Raw genomic sequence first — 19,124 nt, 5'->3', positions numbered from 1 at the left:
AACATTTATACCCACCGCAGTAAGTTTTAGGGAGTTAGTGCTAGAAGCATTTGCTATTATTTAAAAGGAATCAGTGAATCATATATCTAGCCATTTATTTGAATGCATCGTTGAATAATAGAAGAATCAGCAATGATGTTAAAGGCCATTGCGATGACATGTACAATAATATATGTGATTACAAAGCCACAGGGCGAGGGAAGGAGTGCCCTATGATTCAATTCATAAATAATGATGATCATTTAATGATATATACTGTTGGAGTGATTCAATGTCTATCACTGAGATACATACCCTTGACTCGTGTCGGCGCATTCACAGCTCCACACCCCACAACCCCGCACTGGCCCCGACACGAGGGCCATTCCAGTTATAAACACGACAATTACACCAACATCAATATCAATATCATCAATCCAATTCAAGTATCTAAATATAAACAGAATGGCCCTCCCAGCCTGGAACATCCTCAAAGGCAAAACTGCGGCCATCACAGGCGGCACCACCGGGATTGGCCGCGCCATTGCCCTCGAATTCATCCGCCAAGGCTGCAACGTCGCCATCAACCATCTCGGTCTGGAGAAAGATGAAGCGCTTCGACACAGTTTACTAGACGAAGTCAAGACCCTGCGACAGGGGAGAGAGTCCGTTGGTGATGTGCTGGAGATAGCGGGCAACGTGACTGTTCCGCAGACGAGCGAGACACTGATCAACGAGGCGGTTGGGCGATGGGGGAAGTTGGATATTTTCGTTGCCAATGCGGGTGTTTTTAAACAGGCTGAGCTACTCAAGTATGTTCATTCTAATCAAACAAGAGGTAGTAAACTGACTTGGTAGAATCGAACCTGAGCTTCTGGACCAGAGCATCGACGTCAACATCAAAGGCGCATTTTACTCCTGCCAAGCAGCAGCCCGACAGATGGTTAAACAAGGCCATGGAGGATCTATCATTGGTATTTCCTCTGTCAGCGCTTTAGTCGGCGGTGGTCTGCAGACACACTATACACCGACCAAAGCTGCAATCCTCTCCATGATGCAGTCAATGGCGATTTCACTGGGCAAAGATAAGATCAGATGCAATGCTCTTCTTCCCGGTACGATCAACACGCAGCTAGCGGATCATGATATGAAGAACCCGACGAAAAAGGCTGCCTTGGAGGCTAGAATCCCTCTTGGTCGGATTGGCAGTCCGGAGGATATGGCTGGGCCAGCGGTGTTTTTGGCGTCGGAGGAGATGAGTCGATATGTGAATGGGGCGCCTCTATTGGCTGATGGAGGCATGTTTGTGAATCTGCAGTAGACTTACTAGGACTATATATTATAAACTGATATGAACATTTACATCGCTTAATTATGATGAATTACCCATTTAGCCGTAGCCGATGATTTAGCCTGTACCCCGCATCGGGGATCCACGTGAGCATTCAATGCATCAACGACAACCATCCAGTGGTTCTACTGCTCGCTACGGTAAAATGGCTATTATTCGACGAAAGAGAATTCGAAAGCCGCGAGGGCGAGGTCTGCGGACGACGACTGGATGGTAGGTATCATAAACACCAAGTGTAGTCTAAGATTAACATCTGCAGCACAACCTGTCGTCGACGACATCTAAAATGCGACGAAGCTAAGCCGTTGTGCGGTCCCTGTGTCAAAGCTGACCGGGATTGTGTTTACGGAGAGTCTGAATCGAGTATCTTCACCGTCACCGAGACTGAGACACCGAGACGGAATGTTCCTGAGTCGCCGCGGACGGCTCTCGCCTCTCCGTCCGAGACGCCTGTGTTGAATGAATCACAGGATGCCCAGGTTTATTCACCATGTGATGGTCGTAACCTGCATGAAAATGCAGACCAACCACACGTTGAGATCCCAATTACCTCACCCAGCGTCCCGAATCCGTATACACCATCCAACCAGATCGAGTCTCCCCACGTATCAGATGCAGGCACACAAACATCCGGCCCGACATTGAGTACGGCTGCAGTCCGCTGGTTTGGGCTGTTGGCTACCGATGCTGCTCGCGAGGCTGTTCCCACTGGAGTGGAAGAAGGTATTGACTGGAGTTTTCTCGACTATGACACTGTCTGGGAGCCGGTTACTCCTCTGCAGCAGGCGACGAAAATTGTAGATCATCAGGTTGAGCAGAACGTGATATCACCACGAACTCAAGAATCAGAGCGGGAGTTGTGGCAGTCGCCGGAGACGATTCAGCTTTTGCCAAAAGAACATGTGTTGTTTGAGAACTTTATTAATCGGATAAGTCAATGGGTATGTTCACGACCAGTTGGTGATCTGACTGACAATACAGATTGATCTATTCGATCCGATGAAGCAATTCGCTACATTTGTTCCACATCTAGCAGTAGGTCCTTCTTATATACTTTGTTCAATACTAAGTCTCAGGTCCGAAACCCCGGCTTGATGAACGCCATCCTCGCCCTCTCATGCCGCCATCTCTCTCTCAACCCATCCATCGAGATTGAAGAACCACCAGACCGAAACAGTGCGCTACAGTACTACTATCAGACACTCCACTACGTCCAAAAAGCCATGCGCCATCCAACCTACCAAACCAGCCTCGAACTTCTCGCGACAACACTCATCATCTCCACGTACGAAATGCTCGACGGATCATGCAAAGACTGGGAACGACATCTCGAAGGCGTCTTCTGGATTCAGCGATCACAGGTAATCCACAGCGAATCCGGGGGACTGAAAAGTGCCATCTGGTGGGCGTGGCTGTGTCAGGATATCTGGGCTGCGTTTCGGGAGCGCCGGAAGACGTTTACCTTTTGGACGCCGAAGAAGCAGTATCCGGATATGTGTTGCTATGAAGTCGCCTCGAGGGCAGTCTGGATCATGGCGCAGGTTGTCAATTACTGTTCGCGGGAACAGGGAAAGTGCGATCTTCCCTGGCGGATTGAGCGGGCTGCTCAACTGCGAGGGTTACTCGATGAATGGCGACGGCATTTGACGGTGGAATTCGAGCCATTGCCTACTCTTTCATCTGAATCTGTATTTCAGCCGATTTGGATTCGTCCTGCGACATTTGGTGCGTAACCTGCTATCTACATGGTCATTGTTAACAGTCCAGGCGTTGCTATGCAAATCCATCACGCCGCTCAGATTCTCCTTCGTCTGAATGAGCCATCTATAGGGGGGTGGGATAGATTCGTGGAGCGATCGAAAGCACTGCAGCGTAGTGCTAGAGTTATATGTGGCGTGGCGATGACTATGACAGATGAAGCATCGAGTTTCATGTCCGCGCAGTGTCTTTTTATCGGTATGTCCTTCATCTACTGTATCTATATCTGCTGACCCTTTAGCTGGACTCTGTGTGCAGGATAGGCAATCCCAGGAAAGACTTCTTGAGCTGGTGGAATCATGCCAGAAACGAACTGGCTGGCCGGTTACTTCACTGGGAGCTGAGTTGAAGGATATTTGGGCTTAGACCGTCTACCAATATATCAACCATTCAAAAACTTCACACAGAACCAGTCTTGTATAAAGTTAAAGAACTGGCACAACCAAACAGAATCATATTCACCTCCTTTCAAACAACATGGTCTCCCCGATTCTCATTATTCGCGTCCGAGCTGGCTTTCCGTTACTGCCCACAGCAGAAGACAGCTTCTGATGGAAGACTTTTATAGCCAGTCTCCGTAGAGGCACCCTCTACGACAACACTTTGCTGGCCGTTTGATAGCTTGAAAGTGACAAATTGGAGCTTGTATGCCCCTCGGCCGGAGCGAAGTCGGTTGAATGGGCTGATGCACTCACGGAGATGGAATCACAAGCTGGATCATAACAATGTCGGTTCTATAACACGATATTTTCCAGTTGACGGGCCCGCGGGATCCGGCGAGGGTGAGACGACTACTGTATCCAGCATCCTCATTCTGGATTGATTTATTCGTGTCCAAATTACAATAACCCATCAAAAAGAATGGATGGCTGAGCATCTCCACATAGCCACTGACGCGAGTGGAATACACTAGAATGATTGGCTGCGGCACGGCGGCAGCGCTAGGAGAATACTCTTCCTTTAAAATATAAATTTAGTAGTACGATAACGCCCGAAAGCCTGACCAATTACTTCTCACGCGCATCACCTTGTGGTGGATACTTATTATGATTTTGTCCCGATCCGCCGTATCTCCACTGAGATTTGGCGTTCTTCCGCGTTGTTCATGCTATGTAATATATTATTTGATCCAACGAAAATTCCAGGGCATCGCGACAAGAGAATAAATTTTCAGCTGTGTCGGGGGCTCTATCCCGATGGATTCTATACATTATCGATTGCTAGCAAACGATTAGGGGTCGGGTCTGACACGGAAGCGCAGGGTTACCCCAAGCGAGAGAAGCCTTGTAGCAGGGATTCTTGAGCTAAACGCCCAGACTAGAGCAAGGTGACTGCGCCAGGTGGAAAACAAAAAAATATCGCAGCCCCTAAATAGCGGAAGTAATTTAAATAACCACATGAGCTGCGGCAGATGATCACCGTGGGTTTATTCTCTGTCACTCCCTCTCATTCTCATTTCCTCCCTCACGAGCCATATTTTGCAACATGTCTGATACTGGCAAGGAAGGGGAAGCACTAAAACAGCTACAGGCTCAACAAGGATGGCTGCTCGATAAGATCGACGAGCTGCGCACGATTGGCGTTGGTGGTCTCGTTGAGCTGCCTCAGATCATCGTCTGTGGTAATCAGAGCAGCGGAAAGAGTTCTGTTCTTGAGGCGATATCGCGAGTGCGATTTCCCATGAAGAGCAATCTCTGCACGCGATTTGCTACCGAAGTCAGTCTTCGTCGTCAACCGATCGCGCGCTTCAAGGTGACAATTGAGCCGGGCTCATGGAGAAAGAGCGATTCCGACCGGGTGAAGCTGAAGGAATTTTCCCCTGCTGCGTTCACCAACAGTGATCGCCTGCCCGAATTGATTGAACAAGCGAAAGACTGTATGGGGATTACCGGCGATGTTGGATTCAGTGATGATATTCTGAAAATTGAAATCTCTGGCCCTGACAAGCCGGAATTGACCCTGGTCGATCTGCCTGGTCTGTATTATTCTACCAGTGCCAGCCAGGGCCAAGAGGGCATTCAGATTGTGCGTTCCCTTACGGAGAGATACATGAAGAATGCTCGGAGTATCATTCTCGCTGTCTTTTCTGCAAAAGCCGACCTCCATGTCCAAGAGGTACTGAATATTGCGGAGAAATTCGATTCCACTCGCGAGAGAACCATCGGTATCGTCACACAGCCAGATACGCTGGAACCTCACTCGGAGGAGGAGGAATCCTGGCTAAAAAATGTCCAGAATCAAAATGTCCGGCTCCAGCTGGGATGGCATGCGTTGCGCAACCGCTCCTTTGAGACACGCAATGCGTCGGACGATGAGAGAGACGGTCAAGAACGAGATTTTTTCAGAAAAGGAAAGTGGATCTCGATCCCAAGAGACTGCGTCGGGATTGACAGCCTACGGCGTCGACTGAGTGGTGTTCTGCTCAAGCATATTCGCAATAATCTCCCCGGATTGATCAGCGACATCAACGACAAGATCCAGGACAGACAGTCCCGGTTAAATAAACTGGGCGCCTCTCGGTCGACCCTTCAGCAGCAAAGAGGATTTCTCCTCGGCTTGAGCAGTGGCTTCGAGCGGATAACCGGCCAAGCCCTTGATGGAATGTACACTGACGACTTCTTTGGGGGGTTAGAGAATTGTGATCTGTCAAGTACGCAGGATACTCGTCGTCTGCGTGCGGTCATTCGAGATCTGAATGAGCACTTCGCAGAAAATATGGAGAGTCGAGGGTGTCGGAGATATATCTTGGGCGTTAATGGCTCGGGCTACAATATTTTCGAAACCGGCAACTCCTATAAAGACCTCCGACAACCCATGTACATTGGCAGACCAGAAATCGAAAAGGAGATCAACGATCTCGCGCGTCGAAATCGGGGAATCGAGCTCCCGGGCAATGCAAACCAGCTCTTGGTCGGCACTCTCTTCCGAGATCAGTCCAAACCGTGGGAAGAGCTCGCCCGACATCATTTGATCAAGGCCTGGGAGTCCGTGGGCTTCTTCATCAGCCTGGTGATGCAACATCTCACTGATGAATACACCTACCAGGCTGTGGTAGGCACTGTCATTGGTCCTCAGCTTGACAAGATGCAAACGCAGCTTTTGGGAAAGCTTGAAGAGTTGACTGCGTATCAAAAACGAGGTCATCCACTACCGCTTAGTTACAACTTCCTTGCAAGGGTACAAAAGGCTAGGAGTGATCGCTACGCGTTCAAATTATTCCAAGCACTCCAGCCAGAGAATTCAAAGAAAGAGGAGAAGTTTACTCTTGAAAGCATCAAGCAAGGGACCGAGAAGCTGGAGTCATCGAGTAATCAGTTTGCGGCGGCTGAGATCATCGACCAGATGCAAGCATATTATGATGTAAGTAGACAGACCTACAATCCTCAATTTGTGGATTCTAAACAAGAACAGACTGCTATAGCGACGTTCATCGATAACATTGCTACACTTGCTATTGAAAACTGTCTTCTCGGTCCGTTGAGTGGTATCTTCACCAGCCAAACAATCAATAATATGGACGATCAACAGGTGCGCGAACTTGCCTCTGAGCCTTCTTTCATCATGGAGGAGCGAGACCTTCTAGCGCGCGATCTGGAAAAGCTACAGGCAGGTTTGCGAGCCTTGAATCAATTTAATATACCAAAAGCAAAAGTCAAGGCAGCAGGCGTGCCTTTGAAAACTCAGCAAGACCCTCAACCCTCCGCTGAAAAGACCATTTCCAATGGCCAAGCCGCAGTGCCCAGTCGAGCACCTGGTATGTCGATGGATACATCAAAAGGAATATCTCTAATGATTGACTTAGGACCCCCAGCTAGCACCTCCACCGCTACCAAATCGACACTGACTCCGGATGCTGCTTCTGGTTCGCCAACCAACAAAGCTCAATTATCTGCTAGCGCTTTTACCAATGGCATTTTCACCGGATCGTTGTCTGGAACTCCTCAAAGTACAACTCCAAATAGCGCTTCCTCTGGCAGCCTTTTCAGTAAATCTTCCACTCCAGCTGCCACGTCGGGGGGTTTATTTGGAGGCCTTCAGACACCGTCGTCAAGTCATTTCTCTCCGGGTGGCGCTTTCAGCAACCCCCCCAAGCCAACAAATTTATTCGGCGGTGCCCCATCTCCGAGCTTCTCCTCGTCCAATGGTTCCTCTGGTACTGGTTTCGGCTCTACCGGCGGCTTTGGCTCGACGGGGGGTTTTGGCCAGTCGAAACAATCAGCCGCTCCAAAGCCGACCTTCGGGAGCTCTTCATCCCAGAGCAGTGGCAGTGCATTCGAAGGCTCGAACCACACATACAATTCCAGTGCTCCCACTAGGTAAGGTGCTTCTTGGGCGACATATGAAATGTTCAAGTCAATATACATTACCAACTTAAGCCTGATTGAGATTGTTCTCAAATTTCATGCTGATTGTAGCTATTCTATCTTATATTCTTCATCTTTCCGTTCAATCATTACTTTGGTTTTGTCTGTTTGTTTGTTCATCAGTTGATTCCTGGATTTATACAGTTTTGCAATCAAGATCCCATGACTCAAAAATTTTTTTTGTCCACACAGTTGCTAAAAACGAAGGTCATGAGAATGATTAGCTAATTTAATTTCATAGCAAGGATGCGTCAATGTGGAGAAGGGGCAATGGCTTCTATGTTGAAAAGGAGGGAAAATCGTCGATATCAAACCACTACATGAATATCAGTTACGGAACCCATTATGACAAGTTCTCACCAGAGGCAAGTATGCACCTAGCTCTATAAATTAGTTGAATATTTCTGATTATCAAATAGGAGATTCGCTTAAGTGATTATCAATGGCTGGGAAAAATCAAGTAGATAACAAGCATTGGCCTTCATGTTGCATTACTGTTTATTCGCCGTGCCGAATACTCAGATCACCTTAGCTGGAATCAGTACTGTTCATTGCAGGATGAATGATAACGTCGCATATCACATGGGCTGACGGCCTCATAGCGCAATCTGATATATTTCACTGTCTACTATTTATTTGTAGACTGACTGGTATTCCAGACCGACTACACAAGGAATTGACTGTTCTCGCTCCGGCATCGATGAAAGTCAAGGGTATCGCTCCTCCGGAACGCAAGTATTCAGTGTGGATTGGAGGCTCGATCCTTGCCTCACTTTCTACCTCCCAACAGATGCGGATGTTCAATAAGGAATATGACGAAAGCGGTCCCTCTATCGTGAACTGCAAGCTTTTCTGACGTGGTTGTTCTTGGCAGTAGTCGGTGAGATGGACTGCACTTCTCCCCGCTGCAGGGTCTTTGTGGAGGCATCTGGAGAAGCTTGACGAGCTGTTTTCTGGCAAGCGGATACTCCATCTCAGGCCATTCGTGGATAGTCTGTGCCGGACTTCATCCGCTTCAAAGCCCAGCAACGACAGGTACTCGCCCAGTACGCGTCAAACAGCGGCCGCTTCCTGATCATCTCCGGCGGCACCTCTGCGTATCTTGGATCCACAAACCCATCCTAGACCAACTTCCAGAATCCTTCATTATGACTTCGACGTGCTGGGTGCCGGAGCCGGTCTTGCCGTATGAACTCCAGGGGATGATGGCGGGGGCTTTTTCAGTGTCTGTGTTGACGCGGCGGAAGATGTCGGCGTAGAGTGTGACACCGTAGGTGCGGGTGGGATGCTTATCGGGTGAGGAGAGTTTGTGCCAGTTGAGATCGGGGAGTTGGGAGGGAAGCTTTTGCTGGGTTGACATGATGGACTCGCCATGAAGAATCTTGAATTGTATGGATGCTGGTTGAATAGACTCAGGCAGATATTACCCTATTCAGTACACTTGCCAATTCAGTCGTAGATTATATCTGACAAGCTAGGAGGATATAGTATCTATATACCACGATTACTACATATGGGACAGCATGTAGCGGGATGATACGCTTGTGGGACAGTAGATCATTAAAGACACTGATCCCTTTAATCCATCTAATTCCTATATATTACAAAATCTGTTTCTCCTAGCAATACCATGTTTATCTTAGCGTCATCAACTTGCAGCATACCTGTCTGATAGTCCTTTTCGCATTTTAATTTATCTTTACTTAATCTAACTGTCATGCTATAGCTATATCCAATCCACAATAGGATACCAGTGTTAAAAGGTACGAGGGTGCAAATTCTCATCCCCTAATAGTAGAATAAGACTAATCCTAAAGCCGCATGAGTGTATCAAACGATTTGCAGCTGCTAAGACAATGTATGATTCCTCAATACAAGTGGAAATATCTAGGAAACAGTAATCTTGGAAGAACCACTGCTCTGGTATCCCTCCGTCGCCAGAATCTGGTAGTTGTGCGTTCCCAGCTTCATTCCCAGCTTGGCCCACGCGTTGAAGTGGTTCGCCGTGGTGATGGTTCCGCCCACTCTCTTGCTGTCCCGAACAGACCAGTACTGCGTGAAGGTGGCTGTGCCGTCAATCGAGGGGGCATTCTGGCGAGTCGCGGTGTAGATCTTGTAGCTCGATCCGTCGCTGGTGACGGTGCCCTTGTAGGTTCCTCCGCTGCCGGGGTTGTAGTCGCCGTACGATTCGACAATGTAGTACTCGACCAATGGGTTTCTGGTCCAGCCGTAGACGCTGAGATAGCCGTTTCCGTTGGGGGTGAAGCTGCCGGAATACGTGATGGCCCTGCTTCCATGAGTATAGATTAACAATAGAGTAATTAAAGGTGCTTACCTAGCACTTCCAGGATTCCAGCCCTTTCCGGCGACGAAGTTGCCGACGTTGGACCAGTCGACGGAGTAGGAGCCACCATTGCCGTTGGTGTAGGTCACATCGCCGCCACCGTCGTTCCAGAAGGAGTAGTAGTAGCCATTGTTGGTGCCGGTGGAGCTGGGGGTGGACCGGGCAATGAGAGTCGTGTTGTAGACCTCAGATTCCTCCTGCACGATGGGAGAAGCAATGGCGCCGACGGCAGCCAGACAGGCGAGGAGAGAATAGCGCATGTTGAAGTTGATGGATTTGGCAATGAGGAAACAGGATGATGATGGATTTGGGAAGGAGGAAGAAGGGTGATGGAAGGGTGTTATATATCCAACAGCCCCTGGAAATTAAGCAAGTCTTTTAACCGGTGAACTCGGCGGCTTGATTAAGTTGTTTCAAATTGATCTATATAGTGGGGCCGACAGTCAGGGTGAAACGAAACAGCGACAGCAGTGAGACATGCCGAAGAAAATTAATGCCGAAGAAATTGCTCCACTGGGATCGCTGGTTAGTTCCAAAAAATATCCACTGATTGCTGAAAGTAGACGATATGGTATGATGCATGCCGAGGTATATGTTCCTCGGGTTTAGGTTACCTTGACTTCAGGCACAGACAGTATTACATAGGCATATAGCATTTTGCCGGAAGACCAGAGTAATCGAGCCATCGTCAACTGCTGTCTGCCATTTTGGACAGGCGAATCTGGGGAGAATATTCGGTAAAATCACCAAATTACTGTTTCGTAGCCGGTAGATTGCCCGACCAGGAAATGCTCCCCTGTCTATACTAGGTCCAGCCAGCGGACGGTTTCTACTCCTCTTGGGACAGATGGGAACATCCCACGACATTCAGCCTAAAACCACGCCATGTTGAGCTGTAACTTGTTTACCACAGAGTGAGACAGTGCCAGTCAATATAAGATGCTACTTTACTAATCAATTGGATATAAAAATCCACCCGTCTTCTCATACAAAGTTTAGCGCAGCTTGGCAGAGTGTCGCCCAAAATTTAGCATATTATGCTGGGCCCTGCATCGGCAGCTCCACTTGGTTGAGTTACATTGCATACTGTCTATGCAGCGGAAAACCCCCTCAACACCGAGAAATCACTAGACATACAGGGAAACAGTGGATACCCCAGGAAGCAGGAAATCATTCCACATTAAGCCGGTACTTGATTAGCCTAATCAACCTTGTCAGCCAGCCAATCCTTGAGGATATTATTCATTTCTCCCGGCTTTCCCACATTGCATAACGGCTAGCTCCGGTGAGCTCCTCGAAGGTCAGATTAGGGAGACATGGACTCGGCCATCTCCCGGCTGATCATGAGGTCCTGCGAAGGCTAGATGCATACAGTGGGGCAGTGGATTTAGTCATCCTGGTCTCTCTGCAACAGTACCTGGTCCTCCTGGCGGTTTTTGTAGTGACTACGATAAAAGTTCACCATCCGGCGTCCGTTGTCTGAGACATTCATCATGCCAGAGAGTATAGGTACATGGACCGGCCGGGCCAGACCGCAAGAACTGATCCGTGTAAAACTCGAGCTCATCGTCGTCTACCAATAGAGATCGCTCTAGATGAGGAATCACATCACATTGAGTCCCTCCAAGGACATACCGAAATCGCCATTTGGCAGTTATCCACCGTAGGGAGCATTGATGACATAATTCACCCTGTCTCTCGTTTGGCAAAGCTTCTCTATGTCCCCGTTGACGACTTGGAGAACGTATCCTACAGATAGATATGTCTGCATTAGGGTTTGAGGGTCAACCTATTCCGTGGAGATTCCAGTATGTGGAATGCACATCGTGAATAAACTAGATATCAGCTCTGGGTGCCAAAGAGCTAGTCTGTAGGGGCGGAGCGCTCCCCTGCAGTCTTGCCGTCGATATGCGCTGGAATCGGTGGTCATTCTCGACCTGGATGGAGTCAATAAAATTGAAGGTGATTGTTTGGTAGGTGGAAAATAGAAGGCGGCGAAGAGCAGGTCGGATGGAGTCCAACCTATTAATAATCATATTGAGTACTGTTGACATGTATTATTATTACATAGTGTTCAAGCTGAAAGACGGATGCTTCTGTTCTCTAGTAGTGCGTCTATCAAGCGATCGGCAATGCAGACCTGCAGTGATAAGCCCTCATTCATATGCAAGATTCATGCAGATTCTGTCAATTCACCACACCGCTCTATGATCTCGCATTCGCCAGATATTTCTATATTTAGCTCAGAATATACCTCCAATATTGAAATCCGCATTTAAGAGAGCCAGACTTTCTTCAGTGTTCTTTATCATGCAATCTTTATTCAGTAGAGTTCTAATATGGATGAATACCTTGCTCCACCACAGTTGCTAATTGGTATATATTACCATTTTCTCCATCATGGTAATTCAATAATCATACTCTATGCTTTCTTAGGATACATTTAGTGTTTATTCTTAGTCTTATACGCAAAGCCTAAAAGAATTGACTTCAATGTTCACGATGCAAAAGGTCAGACGCCCACAGCCACGCGGATCCTGGAGAAGATCAGCCGCAGATTTCTCTGATTTAAATGAGATAATTTTCCGGATACGGTTCCCGTCGTGGAACCAATACCGTCGAACACTCGCAAGATTGTCAATATGTCTTTTCCAGCCATGGGTCTGTCACTATTTCCCAACGCCATTCTTATTTGTCTTGCGCAAAGTGTGCCTCCTACCCTGCTGCTTCTCATTACCCCCTAAGGACCATAACTCCACCCCATTTGGATCTCATGCTCGTTATGGCTGGCCTACCAATTCTTCAGCATCTCAAATGGTATCTCCGTCAGCCCTATGCGTTACAGCAAAGCAGGAACCCAAATAGTCTTTGCCGTGATTCAGGCTGTCAAGGTCTTTATTATCAATCCAGTAGACCGGGATGGTCTGGTGCGCGCGAGGGTCATCACGCCTTCTTCTTCATTATTTTCGCAGATACGGCGCTTATCGTCAGCTATTTTCTTTGATGTGCGCGGCATCAACACACATGGAAGGCTAAGAATATCCCTGAACATCCTAGATTCCTGACCAGACAGGCCAAGTCTGGAATCCCACGGACAACCTTTCTTGTTTAACAAGCAGTAACATTAGCCTGGCAGTATCTAGTCCTGGATGTGATATATCTTATTGCTCTCCGTTCTCCAAGATGACTCAATATATAGTGTGCGGTTAGCTGACTTCAGGTACTTTAATATTGATGTGGAAGAATAGGGATGGCGGAGTGTTGTCTCATTACTTTTATAGTTTTTTAGGCACATGGGTTTTTATAGATTCGGCCTATCACACTGGGACTTTGGTTGCTGTTGGACTGGGAGGCGCGGCACCAGAGGACTGGTACCCATTGTTTGGCAGTATGTGGGATGCGTATACGTTGCGGCATTTGTGAGGGTAGGTTCCTTACTATATCATACCGTCAAGGTCAATATGACAGACTCGTCTTCGCACGAGGCCAAAGTCCTCAAAGCCCTATCATCTCCATCTACACACCGTGGGCGTTGTTCAATACCTGTGCTACTTGACGAGTTTGAGGTTGAGAGGGTCCTAATGGGAAGCATATATGCTATACTGTCCCTCCAGCGCAATGCAACCTGAGAGAAGTCTCTTTAAGTCGACTTTTCCCTGTTGACGTCGCTTGAGCATTGTCATTCGGACTTGTGCAGGCTGTTGCTTATACTCATTCGAAGAGCGTTATTTATGGAGGTTGGTCGATTGTACTCCCGTGGCATCTAGCACCAGTGAACTGATACAAGGACTGTTTAGACATACATTTAAACAATGTTTTGGTTAAACTTCCATCAAGCTTTGACGATCTTTCTATCGAGCAATTATATGAAAAATACGGGAAGCCCGAGACAATCCCAGTCACACGGTGCGATGGGAAACCACTCCCCCCAAATGCCCCAGCCAAGGCAGTGGCACCACTATTCCTAGGTAAATATGCAGAAAAGTTCACATTGCCTGACGCCCAACCACTGCTAAGCGACTTTGGTGAGGCCTTTTGTCCTGCATCTCCATCAGAAGTTCGCCTTGGTCAAGATTGCCATACACCAACTCCGTTTCGTGCCCCCGAAGCCAAGTGTGAACTCCAGGCTCCGCTAGGATATCCCTCTGACATCTGGAGTCTGGCCACGGCCATCTGGGAGATTATGGGAATGAAGGCAATCTTCAGCACTGATTTTGTACCCGAGGATGAAATAGTGGCTCAGCATGTCGATGTACTCGGGCCTATGCCTTCAAACTGGTGGAAGTCCTGGGAAGCACGGTCTCGGTTCTTTGACGAGCACGGCAACCCAACAGAGTCATGCCAGATAAATAAATGGCCATCCCTTGAGGACTCATTCGAAATTTGTGTGCAGAAATGGAGACGCAAAGTGGGCGGTGAGATTGATGAGAATGAGAAAGCTGCGTTTTTGGATTTGATGCGTCGTATGCTGGCATTTCGGCCAGAGGAGCGACCTACCGTTGATGAAGTGCTACATTCTGAATGGATGGTTAAGTGGGCATTTCCTGATTACCAGCGAAGCCAACGTCGTCTTCGTTGAAATGTTCAACTCTGAACATCCTGAGGAAGTTCTCCATCCGGCCAAATGACCTTTGGAGACAGCCGTCCACCAAGGCGAGTATCCTTGCCTTCCCGGTGGTATCCACGTTCAAGTGGTATTAGTAGAGCTGTGAGAACTGCCAAACAAGTCAGGGTTGCCGGCCCAACACTTAAGACCGTGCTGTCGCATAGGCCAGGGCTACAAGAGCCCTTTTACGTTTCATCTTGATGCCGTTACCTCCGTAGAAGAATACTCGGACGCAGTCGACACCCCCTCGAGCAGAAGCCATAATATTGTAAAAAGAAAGATACCCCAACACCTCGGCCTCAGTAACAGGTGGGACCATTCGCCCGCGACTTTCTGACAGAGATTGCGACGATGTATGCCAAGCCTCTGTGTGAGAATGTCGGAGGCGAGTTCCATTTGGCATGGGGCAGCACGATTCTCGGATGTATTGCTGTGTTGTGGCGATTCCGATCTACATATTCTATTGGGAGGGGCCTGCTATTAGAGAGGAGAGAAACGTTCACGCAGACGCTGGCTGCGGATCGGGAGGGGAGGGATATATCGAGGAATTTTTAGCTTTATATTTCACTGCTTGATGATTATGTGTTATCCAATATCTTTGGTCATATACATAAATATCAGATGTTCAATACTCTCTTCCTGAACTCATTAAAATCCTCCATATCCTCGCCCGTTAGATCCATATCCAAGTTGCTATAAAGTGGATAGAAGTAATTCTGCGCATCAGCTCCAGCAATATGAGAGACATTAGTCGTATCTATACCTTGCCAGAGATGCGAAAAGTCATCCCAGAGATTGGTGTCCATCGGCATGTCACTCAAAGCATTACCAGTTAGTAGTGTGTTGTCAACTGAGGTTTCTGTGTTGGATTCGGTTTGCTCGATATAATCGGCAGAAGCAGAGTGGACATCAGCGTCACCGACAGGCTGGTGCTCTGGAGTACTCTGTCTGGCTTGGAGATACTCAGATAAATGAGACCATATCTGCTGCACCTCGTGATATCCTTGCTTCGAGAAATGATTCCCCCGGTCACCAAGATATTGCAACGTGTCTAATGCATCATTCAGTCCAGGGCCACTGGTAGCACGCCTCCCATCCTCACAGACAGAATCAAATATAGACGTGAGAATCATGATAAATGCAGCTGAAAAGGCAGCGTCGAAGTCGAAAAATCCAAATATAGCTATGGCCATTAGTACTGCTCACAGGTATAGGAAAGTATAGAACATACTAAGCATATCTCGCTTGCGTAGAGTGATCAGAACTTCAAGGAGTCTCCGCGCTGCCTCTGAACATGTTCGAGACAGTCGTCCGAGTGGTGAAGTATTAAGGGTGTCTTTGTCCATGGTTTCGCCGTGGAGAATTTGTTTCGCGACGTGCAGCATGATGGGACGGATTGTCACGATGGTAGCCTGATACAGCATCAATTGAAGATATGCTGATGTTCTGATCGACGACTCCGGAGTCAATCCTGGATAACTTGTGGTTGATTCAGAGGGTATCTCCTGTGAAATGTCAAAGATGGATTGTACGATTTCACGAACACTCGGGATGAAGGCGTCCTCGGTGTGAGGATGTGGTCCATAAATCACTGCTGCAGTTAGGAGATGATCTAAAAGGAGAGGGATGACTACCTGTGATGATCCGTCCAAGGACTCTGGATATCTTGATATTCGTCCGCAATGGCGCAGTGGTGGAATATCCCAGACAATCTGATGGCAGGTCGAGATCAATTCCTTCATCGCCGATGCTGAATGGGTTACCAGTTGCAGCTGCCAGTCGTCTAATCTGTTAGAACTGGATATACATAAAAGGTATGTCCTACCTCTCCTGCATATAGATTGTCCACCACAACCTATTCAGATGGACCCTTTTCGACTGCACGAAGCCTCTAATTCCCGACGTCCGGTTATAGCTATGCGATATTGCCAATCGTAACGAGGTGCTTATCTGATCTAGTTAGTAAATTCACAAACAGAGATATCACATACATAGATATAAGCCTCGTCCTTCCGATTCAAATTCTGAAGATAGACAGCAACCAGTGCTAGAATCTCTACTCCAAGCACGTCCAACGCATATAGTTCTCCCAGCGTAGGCAGATTCTGATGCGCGTATTCAAACAGTTTACTTCCCGGTAGTTCATCTCTGTCATCAAAGTCGCCGGCGAATAGCTTTCCTATCGCTAGAACGAGTAACATCTGCAGGAACCACGGGGTCTTCTTGTCTGATGGGTTGCCGTAAAATGCACATAGTCGGTCCGAAAAATCTCGTAGATCGAAGTGATGCTGTGTTTCGCCAATGAAGAAGATGACTACTTCTAGCAACCGATGAGCTTGTTCTTCTGTTGGTAGACTGGGTATGTTGTCGTTTTTGGAGCAGCAATGATTGGCAGTCGTCTGCCTCTGGGGTGTAGGATTTTCCAGTAGACTCTGGACTCGAGAGCTGAATATATAACTTGAGCTCAAGGAGGAATCGGCATGGATGGCTGTGCTGTTAGTAAATGAATGAACCAGGAAGATCAACTTACTGGATGAAGGTGACAGTTCCGTGTCTGCAGTTTGGGTAGAGGTGACTGGATTTGCATTCGATTCATCCACTGCAGCTGTCGTATCGTGTGGTATACCAGTAGAGCTACTATTCTCATACTGCGCCAGCCGGTTCCGAAGGTCTCGTATTCGTCTATTCTCATTAGAATATCCACTTAGGAGTAGGAAGACGTACGAAATGGAATAAACCCTCCTCTGCCCCTGTTCGGGAATCTCGCAGTCCAGTCCTCTCTTACTGCAATATTGGCACGGACGAGTTCCGGAACATTTGACCTTCTTTTTCCGACATGTTTGGCATCTAGACTGTGAGTAGAGGTCTTTCAATAAAATGATGGTAACGTACGCTGCTTTGGGTGGTTCTTTCCGAGGGGTTCGGGTGAGTGGTGAATTACGTGGAGTCATCTTAGATGATGAGAAAGAAGTCTGATGGATATTATATTCTTATTGAATATGAAAGGCTGTCATGGATTATAGGACGAGGTACGAATAAGAATGGAGATAGGGAATCGGAAGGAAGCCGAGGAAAGATAACACCCCGCACTTGTCCATTTCACATTAGACATTACAATTACTACTGCAGCTTGCACATCTTGGATTGAATTATCTTATTTTGTGATGTTAATTAATAGATAAAACCATTCAAGTAAAATGAATTCGTCTCCTGTCTATAGTAATTCCTGCATTCTGTTGATGGACGTATTTGCATCGGAGATATATCCGATAACAATGTATCCAAACCAGCCACCCGAGATATCTTCAACATCAATACAATCCATCCCAACAATGTCTCTTCCCATTCTGAAAGCCCAAATATCCATTCTCCCGATAATACCTCTCCGCCGCAGGATGAAGCTGGACCGTCGACTGTGCCATCTTGACCGGGTCTATTGGGTATGAAAGCGGACTTCGTTCAGCCGGAATATGAAGATACTGCGCTTCAATTTTGCCTCTTGTTTCCACCAAACAGTATGTGAGGAGATATGCAATGTCGTCTGGCATATCGGCGCGAACAAGAACGAGAAAGTCGGAAAAGTCGGCACACTGAACGTCTTCCTTGACGGCGGACCAGAAACCCGCAGGGACGGTCGCCTTGTCAAAGCCGTGTTGAGTGGATAGTTGATTCATCACACCGTCGTCAAAAGAGACAGGAAGGAGGTTGTTGCTTTCGATCAGATCTCTCCACCACGGCGTCATGATGGCTTCTTGGACGACGGCGTCTGCTTTGCCAGTTTCTACGAGGGCAATCACCTGCTCAGGACGACAGGCTGTGACCCAAGCCCCTCCCCATGATACAATTGTCTGTTCATCCAGCCCGTGTGCCTCAAGAAGACGTGCCGACACATGCCCGATGAAATTCGTCCCATCATCGCTCGACACGGCAATCCGCAACGGCAGCTTCTTCTCTCTGATCTCCGCAAAAGAAGTAACTCCAAATCGTGGATCAATAGCGAACATCATCCGATCACGCTGCGGAAGAACAGCCAGCGCCCGGACATCAGGCATTGGGCCAGTGGTATGTTCAAACATGCCTTCTCCGGTCAGGGCGGCCTTGAGCAGATTGGCAGGTGTACAGATGCCCACATCCGCTTCGCCGTGATGGATCTGGCGGAGAGTGTCGATGCCTCCATCGCGAACGGACCAGATGGCAGTGCGGCTTTGGGGACCTGCGCGATCGCAGAATTCCTGTGTGAGCCAGGATAGGATGCGGTGGAAGTTGGCTTGTCCCCAATCGCCGACGCAGTGGAGGGTGACGGAGCGATTGATTGCAGGTGTTTTGGTCATGGTATTGTGGATAATGGAAATCGATGATTGAGGGTTGAGGATGAACCGATAGCCAAGGAGTATTTACGATGAATTAAGAATCATAAATAAACAAGGGATGTCAAACGAGCTGTACGATGGAAACGGTGGAATACCTGATGTAACAACACTATCTGGAATTAGTTGATATGCCAACCCTGTATACAGCGGGAAGCTGCAGATGATGTGATAGGTGAGTGTCGATATTTGAAATATCAAAAGACGGCCAAGATGCAGGCACCCGAAACAAATAAACAGGAATGGCCGATAAGTCGTGGTGTTTCATCAGAGGCGTTGGTCTTTGTTGTTCCAAAATGCGACAAAATCCGAAGGGTGAATACAAAGTGCCCCTGAGAAGTCATAGTGACATCCA

At 47.9% G+C, this 19,124-nt stretch overlaps 8 protein-coding genes across 8 annotated transcripts; 4 read left to right on the top strand and 4 right to left on the bottom strand.

Moving 5' to 3' along the window:
- Nucleotides 1-444: 444 nt before the first annotated feature.
- ASPWEDRAFT_59285 (SDR family NAD(P)-dependent oxidoreductase) lies at nucleotides 445-1,349 on the top strand (the record flags this gene model as incomplete). Its single annotated transcript, XM_040838443.1, has 2 exons — nucleotides 445-791; nucleotides 838-1,349. The coding sequence occupies 2 exons, from the start codon at nucleotides 445-447 to the stop codon at nucleotides 1,298-1,300; spliced, it is 810 nt and encodes a 269-aa protein (XP_040688364.1). The 3' UTR covers nucleotides 1,301-1,349.
- A 126-nt stretch (nucleotides 1,350-1,475) lies between these two features.
- On the top strand, nucleotides 1,476-3,454 carry ASPWEDRAFT_171526 (Zn(II)2Cys6 transcription factor; the record flags this gene model as incomplete). The annotated part of the gene is made up of 6 exons (XM_040830802.1): nucleotides 1,476-1,543; nucleotides 1,590-2,271; nucleotides 2,312-2,365; nucleotides 2,407-3,055; nucleotides 3,098-3,286; nucleotides 3,330-3,454. 6 exons carry the CDS (start codon nucleotides 1,476-1,478, stop codon nucleotides 3,452-3,454), a joined length of 1,767 nt encoding a protein of 588 aa, XP_040688363.1.
- A 1,028-nt stretch (nucleotides 3,455-4,482) lies between these two features.
- ASPWEDRAFT_474364 (uncharacterized protein) lies at nucleotides 4,483-7,684 on the top strand. Its single transcript, XM_040836966.1, has 3 exons — nucleotides 4,483-6,448; nucleotides 6,500-6,842; nucleotides 6,891-7,684. The coding sequence occupies exons 1-3, from the start codon at nucleotides 4,574-4,576 to the stop codon at nucleotides 7,406-7,408; spliced, it is 2,736 nt and encodes a 911-aa protein (XP_040688362.1). The 5' UTR covers nucleotides 4,483-4,573; the 3' UTR covers nucleotides 7,409-7,684.
- Nucleotides 7,685-8,467: 783 nt separating this feature from the next.
- On the bottom strand, nucleotides 8,468-8,812 carry ASPWEDRAFT_171524 (uncharacterized protein; the record flags this gene model as incomplete). The annotated part of the gene is made up of 2 exons (XM_040830801.1): nucleotides 8,468-8,523; nucleotides 8,584-8,812. The coding sequence occupies 2 exons, from the start codon at nucleotides 8,810-8,812 to the stop codon at nucleotides 8,468-8,470; spliced, it is 285 nt and encodes a 94-aa protein (XP_040688361.1).
- A 220-nt stretch (nucleotides 8,813-9,032) lies between these two features.
- On the bottom strand, nucleotides 9,033-10,100 carry ASPWEDRAFT_39760 (glycoside hydrolase family 11 protein). The gene is made up of 2 exons (XM_040835174.1): nucleotides 9,788-10,100; nucleotides 9,033-9,739 (listed from the first exon to the last, which is right to left on the bottom strand). Exons 1-2 carry the CDS (start codon nucleotides 10,054-10,056, stop codon nucleotides 9,340-9,342), a joined length of 669 nt encoding a protein of 222 aa, XP_040688360.1. The 5' UTR covers nucleotides 10,057-10,100; the 3' UTR covers nucleotides 9,033-9,339.
- A 3,157-nt stretch (nucleotides 10,101-13,257) lies between these two features.
- Nucleotides 13,258-14,375, top strand: ASPWEDRAFT_171522 (uncharacterized protein; the record flags this gene model as incomplete). Its single annotated transcript, XM_040830800.1, has 2 exons — nucleotides 13,258-13,321; nucleotides 13,594-14,375. 2 exons carry the CDS (start codon nucleotides 13,258-13,260, stop codon nucleotides 14,373-14,375), a joined length of 846 nt encoding a protein of 281 aa, XP_040688359.1.
- A 567-nt stretch (nucleotides 14,376-14,942) lies between these two features.
- ASPWEDRAFT_474326 (Zn(II)2Cys6 transcription factor) lies at nucleotides 14,943-17,410 on the bottom strand. The gene is made up of 8 exons (XM_040836964.1): nucleotides 17,295-17,410; nucleotides 17,127-17,249; nucleotides 16,933-17,084; nucleotides 16,394-16,890; nucleotides 16,228-16,352; nucleotides 16,037-16,185; nucleotides 15,634-15,993; nucleotides 14,943-15,585 (listed from the first exon to the last, which is right to left on the bottom strand). The coding sequence occupies exons 1-8, from the start codon at nucleotides 17,351-17,353 to the stop codon at nucleotides 15,020-15,022; spliced, it is 2,031 nt and encodes a 676-aa protein (XP_040688358.1). The 5' UTR covers nucleotides 17,354-17,410; the 3' UTR covers nucleotides 14,943-15,019.
- Nucleotides 17,411-17,563: 153 nt separating this feature from the next.
- On the bottom strand, nucleotides 17,564-18,982 carry ASPWEDRAFT_39758 (TAXI family TRAP transporter solute-binding subunit). Its single transcript, XM_040835173.1, has one exon. The coding sequence runs from the start codon at nucleotides 18,731-18,733 to the stop codon at nucleotides 17,714-17,716; it is 1,020 nt and encodes a 339-aa protein (XP_040688357.1). The 5' UTR covers nucleotides 18,734-18,982; the 3' UTR covers nucleotides 17,564-17,713.
- Between the last annotated feature and the right edge of the window lie 142 nt (nucleotides 18,983-19,124).

The sequence above is a fragment of the Aspergillus wentii genome (genome assembly GCF_001890725.1).
Source record: "Aspergillus wentii DTO 134E9 unplaced genomic scaffold ASPWEscaffold_4, whole genome shotgun sequence".
Classification (NCBI taxonomy): Eukaryota; Fungi; Ascomycota; class Eurotiomycetes; order Eurotiales; family Aspergillaceae; genus Aspergillus; species Aspergillus wentii.
The sequence above is the reverse complement of the archived record's forward strand: the minus strand, read 5'-3'. Positions and strand labels throughout refer to the sequence as shown.